The following is a 26,366-nucleotide window of genomic DNA, read 5'->3' on the forward strand; positions in this document are numbered from 1 at the left end:
TCAGGGAGAGGGCGTTTTGTGGGTGTGTCTCCTCCCTCTGACTGTGAGCTCCCAGTGACCAGATGAGCATTTACCATTTCCAGGTTTGGGTTGTAATTTCTTCAGTAGCAGTATCAACAGCTCCAAGAAAGGGACACAAAGGCACCTGGTCGACCAGGCCAGGTGAGGTTTTCTTGTCTACTTCAAAGCCAGGCCCCTGAGCCAGCTGGATCTGGACCAGAAGTTCAAGCTGCATCCTGGGAACTGTAGTTCCTGGCAGCCTCAAGCTGCTTCCACCCAGCGAGGGCCTCTTAAAATGACAGTCTTGGCTGTGTTCAGGGCAAGTGGCTCTGTGTCTCAGCTCCACCCACACCTGCCGGAAAGCAAAGGGTGAACTACTTTAGGGCTGAGTGGTTGGCCCCACCCAGCTGGCAAACGCCCCGCCAGCCCTGGTAGGCCAGGCAACCGGCACTGCCATTGTCCCTGCTTTCCTGCTCTGCTGACCTCTGCCACTCTATCGAGCCATCGGTGGCCTGGCCTATGCTCACGGCTGTGTGCGAGCCTGGCATCTGAGCTGCCTCTAGCACACCTAGAGAGGGGAGCGTGTGGAGCAGCGTTCAAAGCACGGTCTGGCTGAGAGGCCTGAGCCAGAATCCACCTGCCTTCTGTTCAAGGACAGCGACAAGCTCCAGGGAACGGGCCAGGGCCACCCAAGGTTACAGAGCAGTGCTGGGCACCGCCACCCCCAAAACTGAGTCTGCTGCAGAGCGCCGATCAGATTCCCCGGTCGCCTTTGTCCTGAATTCCTTTGAGAATAAATTATCAGGAGCCGATACTAAGGGCTCAAATGAAAAGCAAATGTTTTGAGAATGATGATGCCCACTAACGTACAAATGTGCTTGACACAATGGATGGATGGATGGATTGTGATAAGAGTTGTAAAAGCCCCCAATAAAATGATTTTTTTTAAAGAAAGAAAGAAAAGAAGTTCTCATTCTGAAATGCCTGTCCATGGGTTGAATTGTATCACCTGGCCAAAGATGTGCTGATGCCCTAACCCCCTGGCACCTGTGAAGGTGACCTTGTCTAGAAAGAGAGTCCCTGAAGATGGTACTAAAGTTCACCTAATGTCAAACTGGGATAAGGTGGGTCTTCATCCGGCATGAGTAGTGTCCTAATAAAACAGGAGGACACACACGCACAGAGGGACGAAGATCACCATGTGACAGTGATGACAGTGATGTGTCTAAGAGCGCTCTTGGAGCTGTGGGTTAGGCATTGGGCTACTAACTGCAAGGTTGGCGGTTCAAACCCTCCAGCCGCTCTGCAGAGCAGCGATGATGCGATCTGCTCGCATACATTTTTAAAGCCTCAGAAACCCTATATAAAGTCGAAAGGAGCCAGCATTGACTGGATCGCTGTGGGCTTAAGGGTTTCATCTCAAAGCCAGGAAAGCGGGGAGTGCTTCTCCCCACTCTCAGTGGGCCTTGAGGCTGCTTCCTCGGACACCTCACTGGCAAATACATCAAATCATCCCTCCCGTCCCCACTGACAGCCTCTACCCTGGTCTAGGATAGGCTATTAACACAGTTCACGTAATCCTGGTGCCATGCAGCCAACACTTGCCCCTACAGTCTGTTCCCCCTACAGCAGCCAGAGGGCGCCTGTGAGCACCGGAGTCAGGCCACGTCCATCTCTGCTGAGGACCTGCCCCTGGAGGCTGCGCCCCTCCCAAAACCTTTCCCCGGGAGTGGTGTTTCTCCGGAGCCAGGCCTGCCCACCCTGACGTCCAGCCCCATCTCCCTGAGGAGCACTGCGCCACTGAGGAGACAAAGAGGTCCACTGGGCCGAGTCCTCCTGATGCAAACTCTTTAAACTGCCTTCTCCTCCGCTCGCGCAGGCTGGGGCCTGCCTCAGAGGGGGCCCTTGGCACCTGGTCACTGGAAATGCCCCACCCTGCTGTCTGTGGTCGGGCCACACGCCCAGGCCTCCCGCCAACAGTCCCAGATGAGCTTGCTCCCCACGTCCGCCTCCGTCCTCCACAGTCAAGGCGTCCAGCTCAACTGCCCGGTCCCAGCCCTGCGCAGTCCCAGCCTCTGGCCACGAGCGTCTCCTGTTAGGTTTTTCCCGGTGGGAAATACCCCGGTTCTTGGCTTCGCACAAGAATTCACACTGAAGCCTGGGTTGTGATCCAAGGGAGTTTTTATAAAAGCACAGAAGTTTCAGGTGACAGGGTCACTGAATATGGGCAACCTCGCGGGACTGCACACCCGCATGTGGCAGCCTGAGGCCCGAGAGACCTGGGTCACAGCCCAGTGGAAGCCCGAGAAGCAACCGAAGGGGGGACTGGGCGGCCTCGAGGTACAGTTATTGGGCCCACCCAGGTGTACCGCCCACCTGGCTGGTGGCGGGGTGGGGGGGTGCGGGGGGCGCTGAATTTGGAGCATGCCGTTAGTCTTCATGGCTGGCTAAGGGAGGCCTTCAGGCATGTGAAGAGGGATGCCCCTGTCCTTGTTCTGCTCCCTAACACTCCCTCCTGCCAGATCTTCTGCCAAGCTCTCCACTCACACAAAGTGCCTTTCCCAGTCAAATTGGTCCAATGATGCCCGCCACCACCCCCCCCACTGGTTTCTGCCCTGGCACATGTATGTCCACCCAGAACCTCACAATGTGGCCTCAACTTGGAATTGGGGGTTCTTTGCAGGTGTAATTAAGGATGAAGCCATCCTGGTTTACCTGGCCATAGGGGTGGGCCCCTGGCTGGTGGAGTAGTGGTTATGCATTGGGCTGCGATCAGCAAGGTCAGCAGTCTGAAACCCCCACCTGTTCCACGGGATAAAGGTGGGGCTTTTCACTCCCACGAAGAGTTATAGCCTCAGACTCCATGGACCTTAAATCCAATGTACCTATCCTTAGGAAAGGAGCGCACGCAGACACAGAGAAGGCCAGGGAAAGATGGAGGCAGGGGCTGGAGGGATGCAGCCACAAGCCAAGGGATGCCGGAAGCCACCAGAAGCTGGAATAGGTGAGGAAGGCTTCTTCTCTGGAGCCTTGGGAGAGAGTGGCTTTGCTGCCACCTTGATTTTGGACGTGAGGCAGGCCTCCAGCACTGTGAGGTGACATAGTGCTATTGTGGAGCCACCCAGTGTGTGGTGCTTTGCTACAGCAGTGACAGGGCATTCTCATACCCCGGTGAGTGTTTCCCGGGAAACCGTGGGATTCATGAAGTGCCCTGAGCTGCTGTGTTCCCCTTCACTGGGTCTTTGGCTTCGCCACAAGTTGGCCCCCGTACTATGTTCACCGACTAAATATGTGAATTATGGAATGGGGGCCAGGTCCCCCAGGAGAGAGGGGTTATCTTTCAGCCAGAGCAGACACTGACTTCCCCCTGCAGGGAGCTGGAGAGACGAGGGTGCAGAAGACCACCAGCAGACCCCAGCACAACTGTGCTTCCTTAGCTCAATGCTCTGACACAGTGGTTCTAGAAGAGTTGTGGCAGGTCCTCTTGTCTGAGTCACTTATCTATTAATCCATCCATCCATCCATCCATTCATCCATCCTTCCACCATCCATCCACCCACCCACCCATCCATCCATCCTTCCACCATCCATCCATCCATCCATCCATCCATCCATCCATCCATCCATCCATCCACCTATCCACCCATCCGCTAGTCCAAGACCACACAGCCAGAAAATGGTAGAGCTGAGACTGAAACCAGGAAACAGGAACCGTGGGCGGAAAAGAGGCAGGGACCACCAAATACTGAACTGGATTCTCAGGCCCATTCAGGCGGGACTGGTAGAATGAAAGCGTCCAGGAGCGAGGAAGCTCTTTATTTCCACAATGTTTTATTATGTGTAAAAGGAAAAAGATGCAGCTGTGGATAACTCATCTCAAATCACAAGTTGATGTTGATTTATAGCGACCCTCAAGGACAGGGTAGAACTGGGCCCCTGGGCTTCCAAAGCTGTAACTCTTAAGGGGTGCTAGTTTATTGCGCCAACCTGGCCAATAAACACATGTGGGGTTAATTGAAGGGTGGAAGGATAAATGGCTCAGTGATCCTCGTCTTTCTAGTTCTCGGGTCTCTTGCTTTGTGATGGTCAGACCAGGGTGCAGCTGCCTTAGCCAGTTCCCTGCTTCAGCTTGCAAGGCTGACTTCATGCAAGACATCCCCAAGGAGAAGCCCCGTGGACCTACCCCGATGTAGCCCTGGGTGCTGAAGCACCTGTGTGGAGACCCCTGCCAGCGCTGAGATGCTTAGACATTCACTGACTCGGCTTTCCTCCTGCAGTCGGCATCATTGCATGTGTTTTGTGAGATGGAGGAGGACTTTGTGGATTGGTGCTGGACATATGGGTTCATGTTGGACTTGTGGGCTTGTGCAGCACTGGGTTGGGATGTTTTCTTGATGCTTACTCAACCTTTATATAAAACTCTCCTATACATGAGTTTCTGTGGATTTGTTTCTCTAAAGTACCCGGGCTAATACAATGGGAGTAGAAAGCCTCATCTTTCTCCTCAGGAATGGCCCGTGGTCTCTAACTGCAGACCTGTGGTTAGCAGCCCAAATGTGCATGTACCACATTTGTGTGGGAAAAGGAAGAAACGGATCCCTTTTGGACCTCATTGGTGCAGGGAAGGCACGTGAGGAACTGGCAATGTTCGTCAGAGGTGTGGCATGGATTGGATCATCTCTTCTAAATGTGTGGCGAACTCAAAAGTTTGTGGAAAGATTCCATTACCTTTTACTTCCATTTTCTCTTCTTTTTTAAATTAAATCTTCTTTTGAGGGCTCTTACAGCTCTTGGAACAATCCATACATCAGTTGTATCAAGCATATTTGCACATAAGTTGCCATCATTACTTCCTAGACATTTATTTTCTATTCAGCCCTTGGTGTCAGCTCCTCTCCTCACCCCATCCCCTTGATAAATTGTAAATTATTATTTTCATATCTTACACCAACCGCTGTCTCCCTTCCTTCTCCATGGTTTCTGTTGTTTGCCCCCCTGGGGGAGGGGTGTGGTTTTGTGTAGATCATCTCCATTGGTTCCCCCTTCCTCCCCTCCTCTCCCCACTTTCTTCCTCCCCTCCTGGTATGACTACTCCCATTCCTGTTCCTGGATTCTGTGTGTCATGAGCTCTTATGTCTTATCTGTTCCTGTGCAGATGCTTCGGTCTAGCCCACAGTGAAAGGCAGTACTAGGGATCATGATTGTGGGGCTCAGGAAGCCTCAAGGAACTAGAGGAATATTGTGTGTATCATCAGTGCTTTACTGCACCCTGATTGACTCATCCCTTCCCTGTGATCCTTCTGTGAGGGAATGTCCCATTGTCTACAGATGGGCTTTGGGTCTCTGCTCTGACACTCCTCATTCTCAACAATATGATTTTAGTTTGTCTGGGGTCTTCTGATGCCTGTTACCTGGTCCCGGTGACACCTCATGATTGCACAGGCTGGTGTGCTTCTTCCAATGTGGGCTAGTTGCTTCTCTCCTAGATGGTCAGTTGCTTATTTAACTTCAAGCCTTTAAGACCCTAGATGCGATATCTTTTGATAGCTGTGCACCATCCACTTAAAAAACACATTTTATTAGGGGCTCACTCCTACAGCTCTTATCACAGTCCATACATACATCAATTGTGAAAAGCACATCTGTACATTCTTTGCCCTCATCGTTTTCAAGGCATTTGCTCTCCACTTAAGCCCTTGGCATCAGGTCCTCTTTCCCCGCCCCACTCCCCGCTCCCCCCTCCCTCATGAGCCTTTGATAATTTATAAATTATTATTTTGTCATATCTTGCCTTGTCCAACGTCTCCCTTCACCCCCTTTTCTGTTGTCCGGCCCCCAGGGAGGAGGTCACATGTAGATGCTTGTAATCGGTTCCCTCTTTCCAACTCAATCTCCCTCTACCCTCCCAGTATCGCCACTCGCACCCCTGGTCCTGAAGGTATCATCTGCCCTGGATTCCCTGTGCCTCCAGCTCCTATCTGCACCAGTGTGCATCCTCTGCTCTATCCAGACTTGGGAGGTAGAATTTGGATCATGATAGTTGGGGGGTGGGGGGGGGAGAGGAAGCATTTAGGAACTGGAGGAAAGCTGTATTCTTCATCGGTGCTACATCACACCCTGACTGACTCATCTCCTCCCCTAGACCCCTCTGCAAGGGGATCTCCAGTGGCCGACAAATGGGCTTTGGGTCTCCACTCTGCACTTCCCCCATCATTCACTATGGTAAGATTTTTTTTTCCTGATGATGCCTTATACCGGATCCCTTCGACATCTTGTGATCGCACTGGCTGGTGTGCTTCTTCCACGTGGGCTTTGTTGCTTCTGAGCTAGATGGCCGCTTGTTTACCTTCAAGCCTTTAAGATCCCAGACAGTATCTCTTTCGATAGCCGGGCACCATCAGCTTTCTTTGCCACATTTGCTTATGCACCCGTTTATCCTCAGCAATCGTATCATGGAGGTGTGCACCCGATATGATTTTTTATTCTTTGATGCCTGATAACTGACCCCTTCAGAACCACATGATCACACAGGTTGGTGTGTTCTTTCATATGGGCTTTGTTGTTTCTGAACTAGATGGCCGCTTGTTTATCGTCAAGCCTTTAAGACCCCAGATGCTATATCTTTTGATAGCTGGGCACCATCAGCTTTCTTTACCACATTCACTTGTTTACCCGCTTTGCCTTCAGAGGTTGTGTTGGGAGGGTGAGCATCATAGAATGCCAATTTAATAGAAGAAAGTATTCGTGCATTGAGGGACTACTTGGGTAGAGTCCCAATGTCCTTCCACCACCTTAATACTAAACCTATAAATATAGGCACATAGATCTATTTCCCCATCCTCATATATATATTTGCATATGTACATGTCTTTGTCTAGACCTCTATAAACGCCCTTTGCCTCCTGGCTCTTTCCTCTATTTCCCTTGACTTTCCTCCTGTCCCACTATCATGCTCTGTCCCCACCTGGGTTTCAGCTATACCTCTTCATTACATTACCCTTGATCATTCCCTGCCAGGTCTGCCACACCCACCTCACCACCAATTTGGATCACTTGTTGTTCCCTTGTCCCTGGGTTTAACACCATTTCCTTTCCCCCCACCTCCCCCGATCCCATGTCCCACAGGAACTGTCGGTCCTGTGTTGTTTTTCCTCCAGATAGTTCATACAGCCTATCTTATTTAGACAGACCTGTGGAGATAATAACATGCACAAAAACAAGACAGAGCAAAACCAAGCAACAGTATACAACAAAACCACCACTGACAAAGAACAAAACAAAACACAACAAGAAAGAAAAGCTTGTAGTTTGTTCAAGGATCGTTTGCTGGCCTTTAGGAGTGTTTTCCAGTCCAGTCTGTTGGGGCACCACGCCCTGGCCCCAAAGTCCACCTTCAGCATTCCCTGGGGACCTTGCCACCCCATTCCCTTGCTGTTCCACTGCACTCCCCCAGTGCTTTGCCTCGGTGTGGTGGGATCAGGTCGGGCACAATTCCCACACTGTGTCTTCGGTGCTGTTCCCCGCAGGGCCATGGGTCAGTGAGGGACGTCATATCTCATAATGGGGCTGGCCATGTGGTCCTCTCTGTGGGCACCATCCACTTTCTTTACATTTTCTTGTGCATGCATAGTCTTCAGCGATTGTGCCGGGTGGATGAATGTCAGATTGTTAGAACAAAGTGTTCTTGCATTGAGGAAGGGCATGAGCAGAGGCCCGAAGACCATCTACAACCTCAGTGTATTGCCGTATAAATATATGTACATAGGCCAAGACCTCTATTTATATGAACGAATGCATTAACAGATGTACACACCTAATTTTATACCTCTATCCCTATCTTTGCTTCCTAGATTGTTCCTCTGTTTCCGTTCACCTTCCTCCTGCCCCATTAATTCCATTTTCCATGAGCTTTTGGAAACCTCTTCCAGTGTTGAATTCCTGACCCCTGGACCTGGGGATGTGAGCATGTTTATAAGTTGAGCTTTTCTTTGTTAACATGTACACACCAGTGTAGGGTAAATCCTTAGACTCATCACGTGGGTTTTAAAACGTGCAACGATTGGTCTTTCCTTACAGTGAAGTGAAATTACTTGGTGCGACTCTCCTTCTCCAAGTCTTTGTAACTCCCATCAAAAGACTGCCTGATGGCGAGGGGCTGCTGAGCTGGTTCTGACTCAGAGAGACCTATGCAAGACAGAACAAAAATGGTTCTTATGTTTGATTCCGTTGTTGCAGCCACTGTGTCAATCCATCGTATCAAAGGTCTTCTTCTTCACTGCCCTTCCACCTTGCTCAGCACGATGTCTTCTCCCAGGGACTAGTTTCTCCTGAGAACATGTCCGAAGTACACGTTATGAAGTCTTGTCTCTGAAGAGCATGCTGGCTGTACATCTGCCGAGACAGATGTTGGTTCTTTTGGCACGGGGCGACACTTTCTTCATTCTTCGCCAGCACCACCATTCAAGGCCACCGACCCGCCTCCAGTCTTCCTTAGTCGCGTCCAACTTTCACACGCATAGGAGGCAACTGAGAGGCGCACCTGAACCCTGCAAGTCACTCCCTTGTGCAGATTTAACAACGCAATGTGTCCTTTGATCTCTTGACTGCTGTTTCCAGGCGAACAAGAATGATGCAGTTAAGGTGTAGAGGCATCTCAGGGGCTGGTCAGTTTTGCTTCAGGTCTGGAAATCAACTCACCCCCGTGACACAATTTTCAGTCAAAAATTAGCCAAGTCTAAAGAAGGGACAATACTAGGGAGGTACACACAGCTTAGAATGATCAACCACGTGAGATAAAAAGGGCAGCATGTATCTGAGGATAAAGGTCTGGAGGGTTAGGAAAGGGATAATGGAAGCAGGAACAGAGGTAGGAAGTAGGATAGGAGAAGCTGCACTGTAAGGATTACAGGCATGAAGATGGAACAAATACGTCTGAATTGTTGACCGGGAAACTGATCTGCTCCGTGAATCTTCCCTCAGTTCACTCACTGGAAAGTGAGAAATAGGTAATAAAAGAAAAGTTGATTTTTTTTTTAAAAGGAAGAAAGACTCGGAGTCAACCCGGGGACACACTCAGGGAAGACAGACACCACATGAGTGGTGACCAAAAGTGCCAGTTGGCTGGGGCTACAGAAAGGAAGGAGGCATCAGTAAGGCTGAGCCTTGGTTTCAACGTTTAGGCTTCAGAGCTGGGGAAAAGCAAAGCGTGTAAGCCACCCTCGTGTGGTGTCCATGTTACAGCAGCACTGGGGAGCCACAGATCCCTGGAAGACAGGTCCGTCCTTTGAAACTGTCATACGGCTTCCAATTCGGGGACGGACGAATAGAAGTGGAAGGGCATTACATTCATCACAAGGTCACTTCCAGATATTCCCTAAAGAACATAGAGGTCAGTGGTAGGATAATAGTCCTATTCCTGTGCAAACCCCCCACCCGAACCCAACTCGCTGCTGTGCAGTCGATGCTGACTCACGACGTCCCCTAGGACAGGGTAGAACTGCCCCTGTGCGTTTCCAACATTGTCACTGTTTACGGGAGTAGAAAGCTCTGTCTTTCTCTTCAGGAGCGACTGGTGGTCTTGAACTTCAGTGTCGGGCTATGGGGTCCCCAACACTCGAAAGGGTCCTCAGGACTGATTTGTGGGATTGTAGAAAAATAATAGAGATCAACAGACAGCAGGACACCTGTCCCTATGTCAGGACCAAGAGAGTGAATGTATTTTCCAATGGGTATATATATATATATATATATATATATATACATACACACACATATACATGTATATATATATATACACACACATACATACATATGGGCCTATGGATCTTTCAAAAGGTATACATGTCATACAGCAAACATATTATCTAGTCAGTGGGTAAAATCATAAATGGGTAACATAACAAACCACCAGTGGTGAATCATTATTTTGACCTACTGCTAGTTGACCTCAGATGCCCAAGCCCTCCCCAGGGGAACAATCTAAGTCCCCCCATCATCAAGTGACTTCAAAGCAGAGTCTGCTACTTTGTAGGTGGGTTAGTGTAGAGAACCTGATCCCTCTTAGGCAGAGATTGCCTTCAGGCACAGTGAGTAGCTCCTTTATAACCATTCCTGTATGGGGGGGGGGGGGGGTTATCGGAGGGGCTGTGTTCGGCCATAAGAATGTAGATGAAGATTTATTTGTAGCTCATAACTGTGAGGGTCTTCCCCCACCTTTCTCTTCCAGGCCCTCAGATGGCCACTCTTAGGACATTGTGGATCAGAGCCCAAAGCTTGACCGCTATGACACCAGGGCTCCCCAGGCCCCAACAGACCAGTGAATGGGACTGTCACGGAGCAAATTGTGTCCCCCACGATTTGTCTGGGTCCCAGCGGCTTGACAGCTATGTTTGGGTCATTCATGATGTGATCTGATGTGTGAGCCAATTGTTTGTGAGCGGATTCCAGGTGGGATACAGTTCCCTTAGACCAGTGGTTCTCAACTTTCCTCATGCCGCAGCCCTGTCATACAGGTCCTCATGTGGTGGTCACCCCCAACCATAACATTATTTTCCTTGCTACTTCATAACTGTCTTTTTGCTACTGTTATAAATCATCAAATACCTGAAATGCAGGATGTATTTTCATTGTTACAAATTGAACATAATTAAAGCATAGTTATTAACTACAAAAACAATATATAATTATGATAATAATAATTATTTATACATTTTTAAGGGTTCAGAGGGAGGGGGCAACGGGGAGGGAGGGGGAAATGAGGAGCTGATGCCAGGGGCTCAGGTGGAGAGCAGGTGTTTTGAGAATGATGATGGCAACATATGTACAAATGTGCTGGACACAAATGATGTATGTACGGATTGTAAAGAGTTGTATAGCCCCTAATAAAATGATTTAAAAATTAAAACAAAATGTATAATTACATATTGTGAAATTGTTATTTCTAAATGACAAATCAATGAAATTTTGTCTTGAAGCATGGTGTAGTCTGGGTCATAGTCTTTACACCGGGTCCTTGTATGTGGGCGCATCTGCATGTGAGCGGACCTGCCTGGAGATGGATCGAGGAGCCGTGTCTCAGTTCCTAAGCCCATTGGACATATGTGTTTTCCGATGGTCTTAGGCAACCCCTGTGAAAGGGTTGTTCGACCTCCAAAGGGGTCGCGACCCACAGGTTGAGAAAGGCTGCCCCAGTCTCTTCACAGCTCTGATCTTGTGTAAGTGGAGTTGCCCTGGGGGGTGGCTTATGATACTTTTTATCTTACAAGAGATGCAAGGAGAGAGAAGTCAGCAGAGAGAGAGAAGAGAGGAAGGAGAGATGTACTGTCATTAAGAAAGAAAAGCAAGGAGTGCAGCATGTCCTTTGAGCCCAAGTCCCTGACCTGGGAGCCTCCTAGAGCCAAGGGAAGAATGATGCCAACACACATGGAGCTCCACCTCCAAGGAGCGCCAGGCCTGCAGATGCTGAGAGACAAGGGCGTCTGTCCTATGCTGTGAGCCGACATAGAATGAGCTGGCGTATGCATTTGAACTGCTGGCTTCCTGAACTATGGGAGAATCAGTTTGTTTCTTAAAGCTTGTGTTTTTCCTAACTAGATAATGACAATGGTGACTGGGACTCAAAGTTACACTCCAGCCACTGCTAACGGCAAAGACATGGCAGAGCTTTGCTAACTTCCAATCTGACGTTGATCGCAGGCGCAATCAAGATGCATCGATAATGACTGGTGATTGGAATGTGAAAATTGGACACAAGGAAAGACTGGTAGTTGGAAAGCAAGGCCTTGGCGATAGAAATGACTTCACGGATTACATAGTAGAATTTTGCAAGACCACTGCAAATACTTTCTGCAATAACATCAGGGGCGGCTATCCACATGGACCTTGCCAAATGGGGGGTACAGGAATCAAATCAACTTCATCTGTGGAGACAATGGAGAAGTTCAATATTATCAGAATAAGGCCAGGGCCGACTGCAGAACAGACTATCCAACTGTGAATACGCATGGTCAACTGGTCACCGAAGAAAATTAAAAACAAGTTTAGGAAGGGCCAAAATATGACCTTGACTATCTCTCACCTGGAATTAGAGACCATCTGAAGAACAGATTTCACGCACTGAACGCTAGTGACTGAAGACCAGAGAAGGTGTCATCAAGATATGATGACATCAAGGACATCATATATGAAAAAGACAGGATGGCCCAAATGAATATTAGATGAGACTCCTTCTCTAATGAAAATAAATGAAGAAAACATTCCAGCCTCAAGTTGTAACACTGCAGAATTCTACAGCAAAATATTGAGTAACGCAGGAAGCATCAATAGGTCGAAGGAACACACGTCACTATCCCCCAAAGAACTGATACTCAACCACTTCAGGAGGGAGCATCTGATCGAGACCCGATTATACTGATAGAAGATATCCAACCTACACTGAAGGTACTGGAGAAAAGAAAGGCTCTAGGAATCGACAGAATGCCAATTGAAATGTTTCAACTAACTGATGCAGTTAGAGGTCTTCAATGGTCGGTACCAAGGCATTTGGGAGACAGCAACCTTGGCCCACCAGCTAGATGAGCTATTTGTGCCCATTACAAAGAAAGGTGACCCAACAGAATGCAAAAAAGGGTTGAACAATATCATTTATAGCACAATCAAGTGAAATGTTACTGAAGATGATTTTAAAAATCGTTGCAGCGGTCCACAGACAAGGGGCTGCTAGAAGTTCAAGTCGGATTCAGAAGAGGCCATAGGACATTGCCGATCTTGGATAAAAGCAAAGAATACCAGGAAGATGTTTTCCCTACATTTTGTTCGCTATGCAAAGGCATTTGACTGTGGGGATCACAACGAATTAGGGGTGATATTGAAAGAATGAGGACCCCAGAGCCCTTCATTGGGCTCATGTGGAATCTGTGTAGACCAAGAGGCGGTCATTCTAACAGACGAAGTGGGTACTGCACGCTTTAGAAGATCAAAAACATATAGCCTTCACTATATTTATGTAGTGCAAGCATAAAGCACACTAAAATCCTCACAACTGGAGAGTATTCTGATAAATACAGAAAGGTTGTTAAGGGATTTCATTTTACTTGGATCCAGTCAATGACTATAGCAGAAGTCCAGAAACCAAAGGCTGCAACAAGTCCGTCTTGGATGAGGTACAGCCAAAATGCTCCTGAGGAGCGAGGATGGTGATGCTTCATCCAAAAGCAAAAGACCCAAACTCACAGCCATCGGATAACCACTGACCCATAGTGACCCACTGCAGGTTTGTCCCAAGACTGGCCCAGTCTTTCTCCCTTGGAGCTGCCCAACTGCTGACCATGTGGATCACAGTCCCAAGCGTGAACCATGACACCACCAGAACTCGCGAGTCCGTCTCTGGAAAAGGACACCACGCTTGGTTAAGTAGAGGACCAGCCAAAAAAGTAGAAGACAACTGGATTGCCAGTGGCTGCAATGATGGGCTCAGACCTAACAATTGTGAGGATGCTACGGGACCCGGCAATGCTTCATGTACACATAAGTTTGTGATGAGCTAACCCTGACTTGATGTTACCCAACAGGGAACTGAGCGGGAAACTGCTGATGCTGGAATGAGGCAGGAATGTCACTCTGCTTCCACTGGGTTTGGACTGTGATTATGCATCCAATGACATGGAAAATTCATTGATTGTGCTTATAATACATTTATAAATTAATGCACTTAATGGAAACTGCATTTAAAAAGAGAGGAAAAAATACCTACCGTGTGACTGTAGGAGGAAAGTTGACTGGGATGGGAGGAGATTGCGTTTTCCCCTCCGGCTGAGTGTACATTTCTAGCTCTGTACTGCTTCAAGTCACTGACAAACCAAACACTGTTGCTACAATGAGTTATCACTCTGGGTGGCTGAGAATGAGGCAGCCCAACACCAATTGACAGGGAAGACTCAGAGAAATGCTTAGAAGTGGTGTGGTCAAAGGAAAGGAGACATTCTCGTGAAGCCAAGGGAGTGGACGGTCAGTTTCCTGTGTAGACCTCTGGAAACAGCCAGCCAGAACTCGTGGTGGACTCTGGGCAGAACCCCCAGATGTAAAGGGAAGGCGCCCCCCCCCCCACCCACCCAGGAGTCCTTTTCTTCATCATGAATGTTGTCCCTCTTTCCTCACCGTCAATCTGGGCAGGTTGCCCACAAGCCTGTGAGACAGCTTGCCTCACCTTAAACACAGATGCTTCAAGTTACAAAGGAAAAAGCTACGTTGGCAGCCAGCAGAAAGTGGGTCTTGCGAGGGTGGGTCCAACTGGGCCTGGCTCCTGGCAGGTTCTAGTTCTGGCTGGGCCAGGCCTGTTCTCACATAAAGGGCGTGGATGGGCAGGGCTGTGCGTGTACCTCCTGTTGGCCTGTCTCATTACCAGTTGGAGGGAGTCAGGACCGCCCAGCAGACAGGAAGGGGAATGTGAAGCCCAGCCCTCTCCCCTTTATTCTCATCCCAACTTTGACAAAAAATGCCGCTGTAAACCCAAGCCACTTGGGACTCTTTGACCCAGTCAGGACTCAGTCCAGGAAGCCTTCTCTCCCATGCAGTCTCCTGCTCCCAACCAAACTGCAAGGAACTGCTCCTCCCTCCAGCCCCGCCCCACCCCAGCAGAGCCCTCAAACAGAGTCGCAGGACGGCTCTCGCGAGGTTTCGCATCAGTCTTTAATGCCTTTGCGCTGCACAATGACAAGTCACAGGCTGCAACTCCTGGGTTGGCAGTGGTAACTTACAGAGTCTACAGGGCTGAGCATTAGACTGGCCTCCAGCAAACAGACGGGTCCTGAGGCCTCCCCATCCCCCTGGTCTCTTCTAGACTCACACAGGTCCCTGGACAGAGGGCAGTAGCTGTCCTGGACTGGCTTTGTCTGAATGCCCGCCAACATTACATGGAATTATAAAAACATATGTACAGACGTTCCACAGTGCTCCTGTCATCAGAAGCAAAGACCCTTTTATCAAAAGGGATTATTTATCTGGGGCTGTGCAAAATTCAAAAGGATTCGATCCCCTTGAAAGAGAGTCCAGAGTCCGTTAGTTCAGGAGACCAAAACCAAAATCAAAGAGCTGGGCTCTGCCACAGCCCAGGTGTGCCCAACAGTGGCCTCATAGTGGGGCAAGTGAGACACCTAAGTGCCCAGGCTTTGCCAGGGTCCAGAGTCCCCAGGCCCCCCAAGAGGCTGTGGCGTGATGCCGGCTCCATTGGTCCTGCTGGGATGAGGTGTTGCCTTGGGTGCCAGCTAGGCAGTTTTGCAGGAAATGGTCTCGGCTCTCAATTTGAGATGCAAAAAGACAAGCAGGCTTCTGCAGGGAAGAGCAAGACGTGGGAGACAACACAGAAAACACAAACCAACCAAGCACACAAGACGCTGGAGTGTCCAGGGGCTGGTAATCAAGACGGCGGGAAAGCTGGGAAGGAGGACAGGAACTACCAAGGGTTCAAGTCCAGCTGTGGGTCAGCCTCTTCCTCCTGTGCAGACACTGAAGAGGAGGGTGAGGGCTGCAGGACCAAGGGTGGCAGGCTGGAGTACCTGTTCCTGCTGTCTCCCCCCCACCTACCGCCCTATCGCTCGAAAAACCACTTAAGTCTAGTGCACGACTTTGAAAGATTGTAATATATTCTCTGGAAAACATTCAGCAGCACGAAAGCCCGCCCTGGGCCCTCCCGCCCTCTCGTGGGCCCGCTACTGGTGGAACGAGCTGGAAATCCTTGAGTTTTGAAAGGTCCCTGGTCAGTCCTCGGGGCATGCAGGTGGCTAGATGGGGAGAACCTGCTCGAGCACGGTTCTCGACGTCTGGGGAATCCTTTCGGGGAAGAGGACTTCAAACTCAATAATTAGGTCCCCACGCTTCTCGGGCGTTTTGGGGAGGGGGAGGCCTTCTCCAGGAACTTTCCGCCGCATGCCAGGCCTGATGACATCTTTGAACACGACGGGAATGGTCCTGCCGTCCAGAGTGGGGACATTCACTGTGCAGCCACACAGAGCCTTAGAAAGCAAGCAAAGGGACAGCATTAGATGGAGGACAGTCAGGGACGCTCAGCTCCTACCCAGAGTGTGTTTACTAGCAGGAAGGCCCAAGAGGCCAGTGAAGCCAAGACTCTGCCCCCAAATCAACTAGGTCAGTAGCATGAAAGGGCTGGATGACGGTCAGGCCTATTTCAGCCTCATTCCTGCTACACTGCCCACCCCGAGCTCACACACACTTGTCCAGCACACACTGCCTCAAGAAACCGCCCCTCCCCGTCCTGCCTGGTGTCTTACCTCCCGAAGGCTGATTCTGGCTGGGTAAACGACGTCAGAGCCATCTCTCTTAAAGATGTTGTGGGGCTTGTCCTTTAAAACAAAGACGATGTCAGCTGGAATGTTGCTGGAAGTCTGGTCGCCTTCTTTGGGGAAAGTGATTTTGGTCCCTTCTTTCCACCCCCTTTTCACTTCGATGGTCAAGATCTTGTCTTCGTTGCGGATGCTCTTTCCATCGGGGTTCAGCCGCTTGTGAGAGATCTTCATTTTTTTGGTACAGCCACTGTAGATTTCTTCCAGTGAGACTCTAAGGTCATGGGTGACAGGGGGATCTTGTTTCTTTCGGGTGGGTTCCTGGGTGGGACGGGAGCGGCCAAAGTTCATGTTGGTGAACCCACTCATGCCCATGGGGAAGGCAGAAAACGGGTCGATGTCCATGTCTTCTTCCCCGTTCCGCTGCCCAAAAAAAGTATCAAAGGGATTTCGGCCACCGAAGAACTCAGCAAACATAGCATGAGGGTCTCCATGGAATGTGTAGCTGAATGAGGTCCCATTAGCACCACCGCTGCTCCCACCACTGGGACCGCCACCCTTTAGGCCTGAAAAACACAATTGGGGGGGGGGGGGTTGTCAGTTGGCCGGTGAGGAGATGCTTTCTCTAAAAGGAAAAAACCTGGAGAATCATATGGGGTGAGACATTTTTTTTTAAAAGCTTGCCAGTGAAGAGCCGAAAGCTTCTGTCTCCTGACACAGCGATATAAATGACACCGGCGTTAGGTGTGTTAGTGTGGCACAACGGCATGGGTTCAGGCTGAGGCAGGCGAGCAGGTGCTAACCCAGGTCCTGCTGGTTCCTTGGCTAATCCATCCTCCCCCCAAACACTCTGAGGATGATTCAAGAGCCTAATGAAACAGGGAGGATTCAAGGCAAGCTTTCAGTTTAGCGCAGGGGTCCTCACACTTTTTAAACAGGGGGCCAGTTCACTGTCCCTCAGACCGTTGCAGGGCTGGATTATAGTTAAAAAAAACAACTATGTACAAATTCCTATGCATACTGCACATCTTATTTTGAAGTAAAAAACAAACGGGGTAAAAACACCCAGCAGGCCGGAAAAATGTCCTCAGAGGGCCACAGTTTGAGGAAGCCTAGTTTCGAGCTAGCAATGGCAAGGAAGGTGCCCAGGTGGTACCATGGTTAAGTGGGATTGGCTGCTAATGAGAAGGTTAGGGGTTCAAACCCACCAGGCTCTGTGGGAAAATGATGCCTCAATCTGCATAAGGCGACAGCCTTCCAAACCCTCTGGTCCCCATGAGCAGGAATACAATCCACAGCAAAGGGTTTTGGGTTACAGATGCTAATGATGGGTGGGGAAGGAAGGTACACTCGCTGACATTGTGGCAATTCTGACTCATAGCGACCCCAGAGGACAAAAGAGGGCTGCCCGTGAGAGTTTCCGGCTGTCCTTTACAAATACAGAGAGCCTAGGCTTTTTCCCAAGGAGGGGTTAGCAGCCCAACATGTAATCCACCTGCCACCAGGGCTCCCGAGGAGAGCGCAGGGGGTTAAAAGGTAAGCAGCTCTTTCAACTTCTCACCACCTTACCCTGGCATTGGTTACCACGCCGTTTTAATCAGTCAGGTAGCTGCTTGAGCCCAGAATCGACGTTGAAGTCAGTAAGGGGGCCCTGGGTAACAAGAGAGCCTTTCTCTTCCCTCTCCCAGGGCTGCCCAGTGAGGCCAGGCCAAGGCGACCCACTGCTCCTGCCCGACCCGGCGGTGGCTGCTTCCTACGTGCCTGGCTCGGCTGGAGGAGCGCTTTCCGAGGATTAGCTCACACCACCCTCCCAAACGCGAGCGGGCGTTGCGCCAGCCCACACCCTCATCTCCGGGCCCATTACCCGCAGGTTGTGCCCCCAACGCGGCGGCGCCACCCCGAGATGCTCGGCCGGCCGAGCCCAGGTGGGCTCAGGTGAGCCCGCGGGTCCGCGGCACCAGGAACGGCCTCGGCCTCCGTCCACACCGGCACCCCCAAGCCCCCAGGGACGTGGGTGGAGCAGCCTAGACAGCCCAGGGCGGGGCAGCCCCAGACTTGCTAGAACCTTCTGGGCGAGCAGCGTAGCCAGAGCTCCTCCTCTCAGCCCGCGGCCGCCAATCCGAGCGCGGAGGCAGCAGGGGCAGTTCGCCTCGCCCACCCCGCCGAGGAGGATGCTGCAGCTGGCCTCCGTGCCTCGGTTTCTCCGCTTGTCAAACGGCGGAGGCGCGCCCCTGGGCCGCGCGCGCGCGCACGCACGTACCTTCCTCCCCGTAGCGGTCAAAGATCTCGCGCTTGCGCGGGTCGCTGAGCACGTCGTAGGCCTCGGCGATCTCCTTGAACTTCTCCTCGGCGCCGGGCTCCTTGTTCTTGTCTGGGTGGTAGCGCAGCGCCTGGCGGCGGTAGGCCCGTTTGATCTCCTCGTCTGACGCACCGCGGGCCAAGCCCAGCGTCTGGTAGTAGTCCTTGCCCATAGCCCACGCCCACGACCCGCCGCCCCGCTCTCGCCGTCCCCCGGCTCCGCCGCCGCCGCCCCGTCCCGGACTCTATATACCCGTCCGGCGGAAGCTTCCAGATCCCGCCAGCCCCCTCTAGGCCCTTCCGCCCCGCCCACTGCGCCGTCCCAACCAATCGCCACCGCCCGACCTGCGACGCGCTACATCCGGGGCGGGGCCGCGTTGCCAACGGCCGCCCACGCGAGGCCACGCCCCTTCCCGCCTTCCCTTTGGCAACGCTTGCAGGTGGCGTGCGCACCGACCGGCGAGGCCCCGCCCGCTCCGCCCGAGAGCCAATCGCGGCGGCCTTCCCCCGTGCGCGTGCTGACCAAGCCTTCCTGCCTGGGTCAATAGGTTACGACGCTCCCCAACCCCTGGTCCCTACGCTCCGCTGGGGGGTAGGGGTGGGGTTGTCCACGGCTCCGCCCCTGCCTGTCCGCGGTGAGTCCTCTGACAGCGACGGGAGACCGAACTGGTGGGGCGACACTGGGCCCGTTATCCAACCTCTCTCTCCCTAGGTGTCCCCTTCCGTAAGGTGGGAATAAAAATACCCACCTGCCGTCTTCTCCCAGGTGTGGCAGATTTGTGGAGGTGAGGCCCAGACTGTCCCTGCCCCCAGAAAGCCAGGCCCCTATAAAGCATGCAGGTCTATAAAACCAGGGGAGAATGCAGGCCAGCATCTTTTCCTGCGTGAGGGCATCCACCGGGACAGGCTGACCTCTAATAACCTTTTCCTTTACCCTCTTTTCTCAACAGCACCTCCCACTGACCCGCTCAACTCTGAAATTACCTTGTTCCTTGGCCCTCATGCTCTGCTCTTTCCTCCCTCGGCTTCCCAATCACGTTCACTAGGGCAGGGATTGGGTTCTGTCCCTGCTGGGTTTCCCACGCCTGAAACCGTATCTGGCACGCTGCGGACACCTCCTAAATATTTCTGAGTCGTTTCCTATCGGCTTTTCCTTCTCCTGCCACCGTTGGGATTTTGGGGGATCTGGGCATGTCACCCAAGGGAGAAAGATTTAAAGTCTCAGAAATCCAAAGGACCGGTTCTACTCTATCCTATGGGGTCACTATGAGTCTGAATCGCCTCCATGGCTGTTTGTGTTTTCCGTTTGGGCATGTCATACATCGCTCAGGGAATCTGTACCCTCCCCTGTGAGTGGCAGCAACCTGCTTCATTCTGAGTGTCTGAAGTGCCTGTGATTAAGGACAGATCTGACGGGGTAAGGAGGAGCAGAGGTGGTACCACCTGAGAGGGGCATAAGGGGAGAAGGGGTGGGGTGAGTGGTCACTGGGAGGTGTGGTGGGACCTCGAAGGACTAGTTAGGGCAGCGTAGAACCAGCTCTGGATCCAAATGACAGGGCTTGATTCCTGGTTGCTTCACCTCCTGTCCTGGCTACCTTGACCTTGGGCTGGTTAAGTGATGGTTCTGAACCTTGATTTCCCTCTCTGTATAATGGGATGGCAGTTGCACCCACCTCATTGGATTTTGAAGTTTACAAAAGTTGCCAGGCCTGACACTAAGGGGAACCACTTCCTGTCTTGTTCAGAGGTGGAAAGCACCCGAGTACCCCTCTCCCCCCAACCTCCCTGCCTAACTGAGCAGCACTTCAGCAAAAGCTTGCTCACCGTGGATAGGTTGGGGACCCCTGAAGGAAGACCACTGGCCTCCCTGCTAACTCACTGACCCCAAGGTAGTTATGTCAGCAAAGGCTATCTGGTCTGGGACACACACCACAACAAGGGTCGTGAACCAGTGTTGGTATGGGAGTGGGGGGATTAATTAATTCAAAAAGGAGAGTTGTCACCATGGGAACAAACCAGAGCTTTCTGGACTTCCCCACTCAACACCCTTGTTGTTGTTGTTATTGTTAGGTGCCCTTGAGTCGGTCCCAGCTCAAGAGAACCAATGCAGACCCGAATGAAGCACTGCCTGGTCTGACGCCATCCTCACAATCGTAATGCCTAGCCCGTTATTGCATTCACGGCAACCGTCCATCTCATCCAGGACCTTACTCTTTTTTGTTGTTGGCTCTATACTTGCCAGGGGCTGGTCTTTCCTGACAGCATGTCCAAAGCACATGAGACTAAACTTTGCATCCTCACTCTAAGGAGCCTCTGGATGCACTTTGTCCAAGACAGATTTGCTTGTTCTTTTGGCATTCTGTGGCACGTCAGTACTCTAGCAATCATGCAAATGCATCCGTTTTCTGCAGCTTTCTTTATTCATTATGCAACTTTCCCATACAAATGAGACAATTGAAAATACCATGGTTTGGGTCCCGTGCACCTTAAGCCTCAAAGTGACATCTCTGCTTTTAAATAAATCTCCTGCAGCTCTGCCCAGTGCGATGCACCCTTTGATCTCTTGACTGCTGCTTCCAGTGTTGATTGTGGATCCAAGAGAGATGAAATCCTTGACAACTTCGATCTTTTCTCCTTTCATCATGATGTCTCCCGGGCTAGTTATGAGGGGGGTTTCTCTTTAAGTTGCAATCCACACGGGAGGCTGTTGTCTTTGATTTTCATCAGCAAGTACTTCCAGACCTCCTTCATTCAGCAATAACGTGAAAAGTCAGCATAGCGCAGGTTGATAATGAGTCTTCCTCCAACCCTGACGCTGCGTTCTTCATCTGGTCCAACTTCTGGGAGGATGTGTTTAGCACAGAGGTTGAATAAATATAGTGAAAGGATATAACCTTGATGTACACCTTTGCTGATATTAAGCCACACAGCATTTGCTCGTTCTGTTCCAATAACTGCCTCTTGGTCCATGTACAAAGCACCGTCTTCAAAATGTTTTCCACGGCTTGTTGTGATCCACACAGTAGAATGCCTTTGCATCATCAAGAAAACAAACACAAGTAAACATCATGTGATATTCTCTACCTTCAGCCAAGATCTCTCTGAAATCAGTAATGCTATCCCTCGTTCCGTAACCTTATCTGAAGCCAGCTTGAATTTCTGCTTGCTTCCTGTTGAGGGACTGTTAAAATCTTTTGTGAATTATCTTCAGCAGCATTTTCTTGCATGAGTCATCCGTGATATTGTTCAATGGCTTCCGCATTCTGTGGGGCCACTTTTCTTTGGAATGGGCACAAATATGGATGTCTCCCAAATTTCTTGGCATAGACTAGTGAGTACTTCCCGTGTTTCATGAGCGTGCTGGAACATCTCAGGTGGTATTCCATCAATTCCTGGGGTCTTGTTTTCACTAACGCCTTCAGTGAAGCTTGGGCTTCTTCCATGAGTACCATCGGTTCTCGATCATTTGGTACCTCTTAAAACATCCTAGTATTTTAAGATATCCATTTAATGTAGAATTATTAACATGGCAGAACCATCGCTTCGCCAGCATTTAGGCTTCCTAAAGTCTTCATCTTGTGTGCTGAAAGTGAGCAGAACTTGAAGCACTTGCTGATGAAGATCAAGGCTTGCAGCCTGCAGTATGGATTACAACTCAGTGTAAAGAAGACCAGAATCCTCACAACTGGACCCAGAGGTAACATCAGGATAAAGGGAGAAAAGATTGAGGTTGTCAAGGAGTTCATCTTGCGTGGATTCACAATCAGTGCTCACGGAAGCAGCAGTCAAGAGGCCGAAAGACAAGTTGTGTGAGGCAAATGTGCTGTATAAGACCTCGTTATAGAGGCTGTCACTTTGAGGACTAGGTGCAGCTGGTCCAAGGCAAGGTATTCTCCATTGCCTCCGATGCGTGTGAAAGTTGGACATTGAATAAGGAAGGCTAGAGAAGAGCTGATGCATTTAAATTGTGATTCCGGTGGAGAGTACTAGAAATACCATGGGCTGCCAAAAGAGCAAACTGATCTGTCTTGGAACAAGAGTGCTCCTTAGAGACAAGGATGGTGGGGCTTTGTCTCGTGTGCTTTGGACCTGTTTCCAGGAGAGACCAGTCCCCGGAGAAGGACAAAATGCCTGGTACCATAGAGGAACAGCAAAATAGAGGAAGGCCTTCCACACGTGGGTTGACGCAGTGGCTACATTGATGGGCTCAAACACAAGAACCATGGTGGGCATGGCCCAGGGCCGGGGAGTGTTTGGCTGTGCTGTGCACAGGATCGCTGTGGATTGGCGCCGACACGACGGCGGCGACCCTCAGCAACAACTAGAAAGGCCTGACCGTGGCTCTGGGCCTGACCATTCTCATTTTGCTAATGCTTCTCATCACCCTGGTAGGCGACACCTTTTGCCAAACACATCAGGCAGGGGTGTCCTTGTGTTTTGGTGGCAACCTTAGTAAATCTGGAATGTGTTCTGGATGCTTTCAATGAGAACAGAACTGCTAGTAGCTGTGAACTTTCGATTGGGCCTTTCAGAATGTCACCAGAAATGTGGCTGGCCCCCGCAACAAACCTCAGTAGACCTTTAAGTTTCAACTTGCCTTAAGAGGGCGAGTTTGGGGCCAGTCAGCTTCACTTCAAACACCCCCGCACCCTCCTCCAATTGTTAGGTTTGAGCCCCTTGCTGATCGCGGCCTTGGGTAGTTCTACTCCATCTTATGGGGTCTGTATGGGTCGGAATCAACTCTACGCCAATGGGCTTGAGTGGGTTCAAGTGCTCAGTACACCCAGTACTTAGGACCATTGCTTGTGTGACTTAGACGATCATAAAGCTTCAACAATGGTGAAAATAGTGAAAATAGGCATGGCCACTCTCATAAGTTGGCCACCTGTCCATCGAGAAGATCTTTAAAAAAAAGGCCATCACTTACATGTAAGTACCATTTTCTTTTAAAAAAAGAAATCATCTCTATGTGACCAGATGCTCAACAACGGCTGTAAACAAACGGGAGGATGCAGGGAAACCAGATGGACACAGACCAACCAGAATGGGATCACACAGTGTGTGGAGCAGGTAGCCAACCGGGGTAGAGCTTGTGGAATGGGAGCCGACAACATGGCTGTGCAAACTGTCACCCGAAGCACGATGAAATCTTCTCAGACTAGACTTTGACAACAAGACAGGCAACAAGCAAGCAATCCCCCCTCTTACCAAACTCAACCCCACCCACGGCCAGCCAGTCAAGTCCGATGCCTGGTGGCCCTGTAGACCAGAGGGTGACTGCCCCACAGTGCTTGCAACGCTGTGAACTTCACAGGAGCAGACAGACCACTACCTTTTATTCTGCCAACCTGATGCTTCACCCGCAGCGCCACCAGGGGCCCTTATGCCACTCCTGGTGAAATAAAAACCGACGTCCACATGAACACTCATTGATAACTGTTGGCCTTTGCTTTACCTGTAGTTGCTGAAAGTCAAACTGTCCCCACTGGTGAGTGAATAACTCACACTCACTGACTGCCATCCAGTCGGGCGTGACCCAGTGCAACCGTATAGGACGTAAATCCTTAGGAGAATAGAAAGCCCTAGCTTCCCCCTCTGTCCTCTCCCTGCACTCTCCCCAGGGCACTGCGGGCAGCAGTCCAATGTGTCCCCCCTCCTGCGACAGCATACTGTTCAGCCACGCAATGGAAAGTCCTACGGAACTGATACAATCTCAAGGAATCCAGTGTAAGCAGTCTGAGTCAATAGGGGACACACACACACACACACACACACACACACACACACACACAGATGGGACCTTCTAAAAGAGGCACAAGGCAACAGTGAAAGAAAGCAGACCAGTGCTTGCTTGCCCGAGCTGGGGTTGGCTCCACTGGGACCAGTGGGGATTGTGGGGTTAGACGCAAACTTTCCATGAGATACTGACTCTGGTGGTAGTTACACGTGTGGTGTATACCAAAAAAGTTGAAGTTCACTGAATGTAACTTGTAGCTTAATTAAAACAAAAATGCAGCAACAAAAAATACCCCACGGGCTTTCCAAAGGCGCTCAGGTGGCACTGGGGGTGGGTGTGTTCCTTGGGAAAAAGGTGGGCTTTCTACTCCTGGAAAGAGTGTTTCACACAGGGGCCCAGGACAGGTGAACCCCGCAGGACCAATCGTGAGAGCAGCACTACCAGGAGGGTAAGGGGAAGGCGGGGGAGAGAAGGGGAACTGGTCACAATGATCTACATATAACCCTGTTCCTGGGGGATGGACAACAGAAAAGTGGGTGAAGGGAGACATCGGTCAGTGTGAGACATGAAAAAAACAGAAGCCCACAGGACCAGTTCTACCCTGTTCTTAGACTCGCCATATCTCTCTGAGTCATTACTGACCTGATGGTGGTGAGTTTGGGTTTTTTGGATGAGATTGACTCGATCGCTTTGGATTTCTTTTTTGCTTAAGGACTTCAAAAATAGACAAGACAGAACAAGGCTGGGAAAACTTCTCTTCCAGGTTCCTGATGTAGCAGAAATTGGCTAGCCAGCCCCAGCTTGTCTGGCCTGGCCCCTCCCCTCACACTGCTCTGGCCAGGATCCATCCCACACCCCAGAAACCAGCCAAGGTGAGTTTCAGGAAAGTCAAGATCCTACCTAACTTGGCAGGTGCGAACTACAATAGGGGCAGGCAGCCTCACTCTCCAACGTGCCACATCTGCAGCGTCCAAATGGCCGCTGGTCTCCTCCAAATGGCCCTGGCCAAGCACTCCCTGGAGTTTCCTCTTGGGAACCACTCCCAAGGGACTGGATAAAGGTTGGCTTGGCTCACACGCATCTACCAGTCCCCATTATGAGTCAGCCCTGGAGGTAAGCAGAAGCTAGCTGTCCCCTCAGACTGGCCCATACAGGGCTGTGAGTGGCTTCAACAAAATGGTCAGCCTTCCTTCCGAGAGTGGATCTGATGTCTGCAAATAGCCGGGCAATTGCAGGTCAGATGAGGCAAGGAGTATCCCAGACCCAGGGGACTTCTGCATTTGGGGGTCTGGAGCCTGCCTGGTGGTGAGTGGGATCAGTCTATTTGCAGGCCCCGGCTGGCACATGGCAATGGTTTGGGCCTGTTACAGTCACTATGGGGCACAAAGAAGCAGTCTCAAGAGGCAGTTGCAAAATCTAGTCTGTCACAATATGTGTGGAAGTGCTCCACAAATGACACGGCTTCGGGTGGGTCACCAGAGTCTCATACGCAGCTGGAACCCAGAGACACTGCAGTCTCGCTACTCACCACATCTGAAAAAATGGAAGTGGACAAGTTGAAAGCTGACAAATTGGCCAAGCAGCAAGGCATGACTAGATTTTAGAGGTTCAGCCCCCTCCCCATCTCCCCCACAAGGCACTCACCATTTGACATTTCAATTTAGGATTATATGTTACGGCCTATGAATGAATTGAGGATTATAATTCAATATAGGAGGATAACTTGTGGCCTGTGAGTGAATGAACCCCACAGGGAGTGAGACCTGTCCACACAGAATAAAGAAACTGCTTTTGAAAGCCCTGTTATAAAATGCCTTTATGTGTTCCCTTGCTTGATGTTGCGAACAAGGTCTTGAATTTCTGACAACTACAAAATCTTGCTTTCCTTTACTTGGAAGCTAAAACCTGTGTTGGAGTTGATTCCAACTCATAGAAACCTCATATGTGGCAGAACAGAACTTCACAGACTTCTTCATGGAAGCCAGACAGCCTTTCACAGCACCCTTGGGTGGCTTTGAACCAACAACCTTTAGGTT

General features: G+C 50.6%; 1 protein-coding gene across 3 annotated transcripts; it reads right to left on the bottom strand.

Moving 5' to 3' along the window:
- Positions 1-15,609: 15,609 nt before the first annotated feature.
- Positions 15,610-18,829, bottom strand: DNAJB1 (DnaJ heat shock protein family (Hsp40) member B1). 3 transcript variants are annotated; one of them, XM_075548233.1, is made up of 3 exons: positions 18,556-18,829; positions 16,284-16,861; positions 15,610-16,007 (listed from the first exon to the last, which is right to left on the bottom strand). In XM_075548233.1, exons 1-3 carry the CDS (start codon positions 18,764-18,766, stop codon positions 15,777-15,779), a joined length of 1,020 nt encoding a protein of 339 aa, XP_075404348.1. In that variant the 5' UTR covers positions 18,767-18,829; the 3' UTR covers positions 15,610-15,776. The 3 variants fall into 3 exon arrangements, with proteins under 3 accessions (XP_075404348.1, XP_075404354.1, XP_075404360.1); XM_075548239.1 differs by lacking the exon at positions 18,556-18,829 and adding an exon at positions 18,160-18,303; XM_075548245.1 differs by lacking the exon at positions 18,556-18,829 and adding an exon at positions 17,865-18,020.
- Between the last annotated feature and the right edge of the window lie 7,537 nt (positions 18,830-26,366).

This window comes from Tenrec ecaudatus, chromosome 1, assembly GCF_050624435.1.
Source record: "Tenrec ecaudatus isolate mTenEca1 chromosome 1, mTenEca1.hap1, whole genome shotgun sequence".
NCBI lineage: Eukaryota > Metazoa > Chordata > Mammalia > Afrosoricida > Tenrecidae > Tenrec > Tenrec ecaudatus.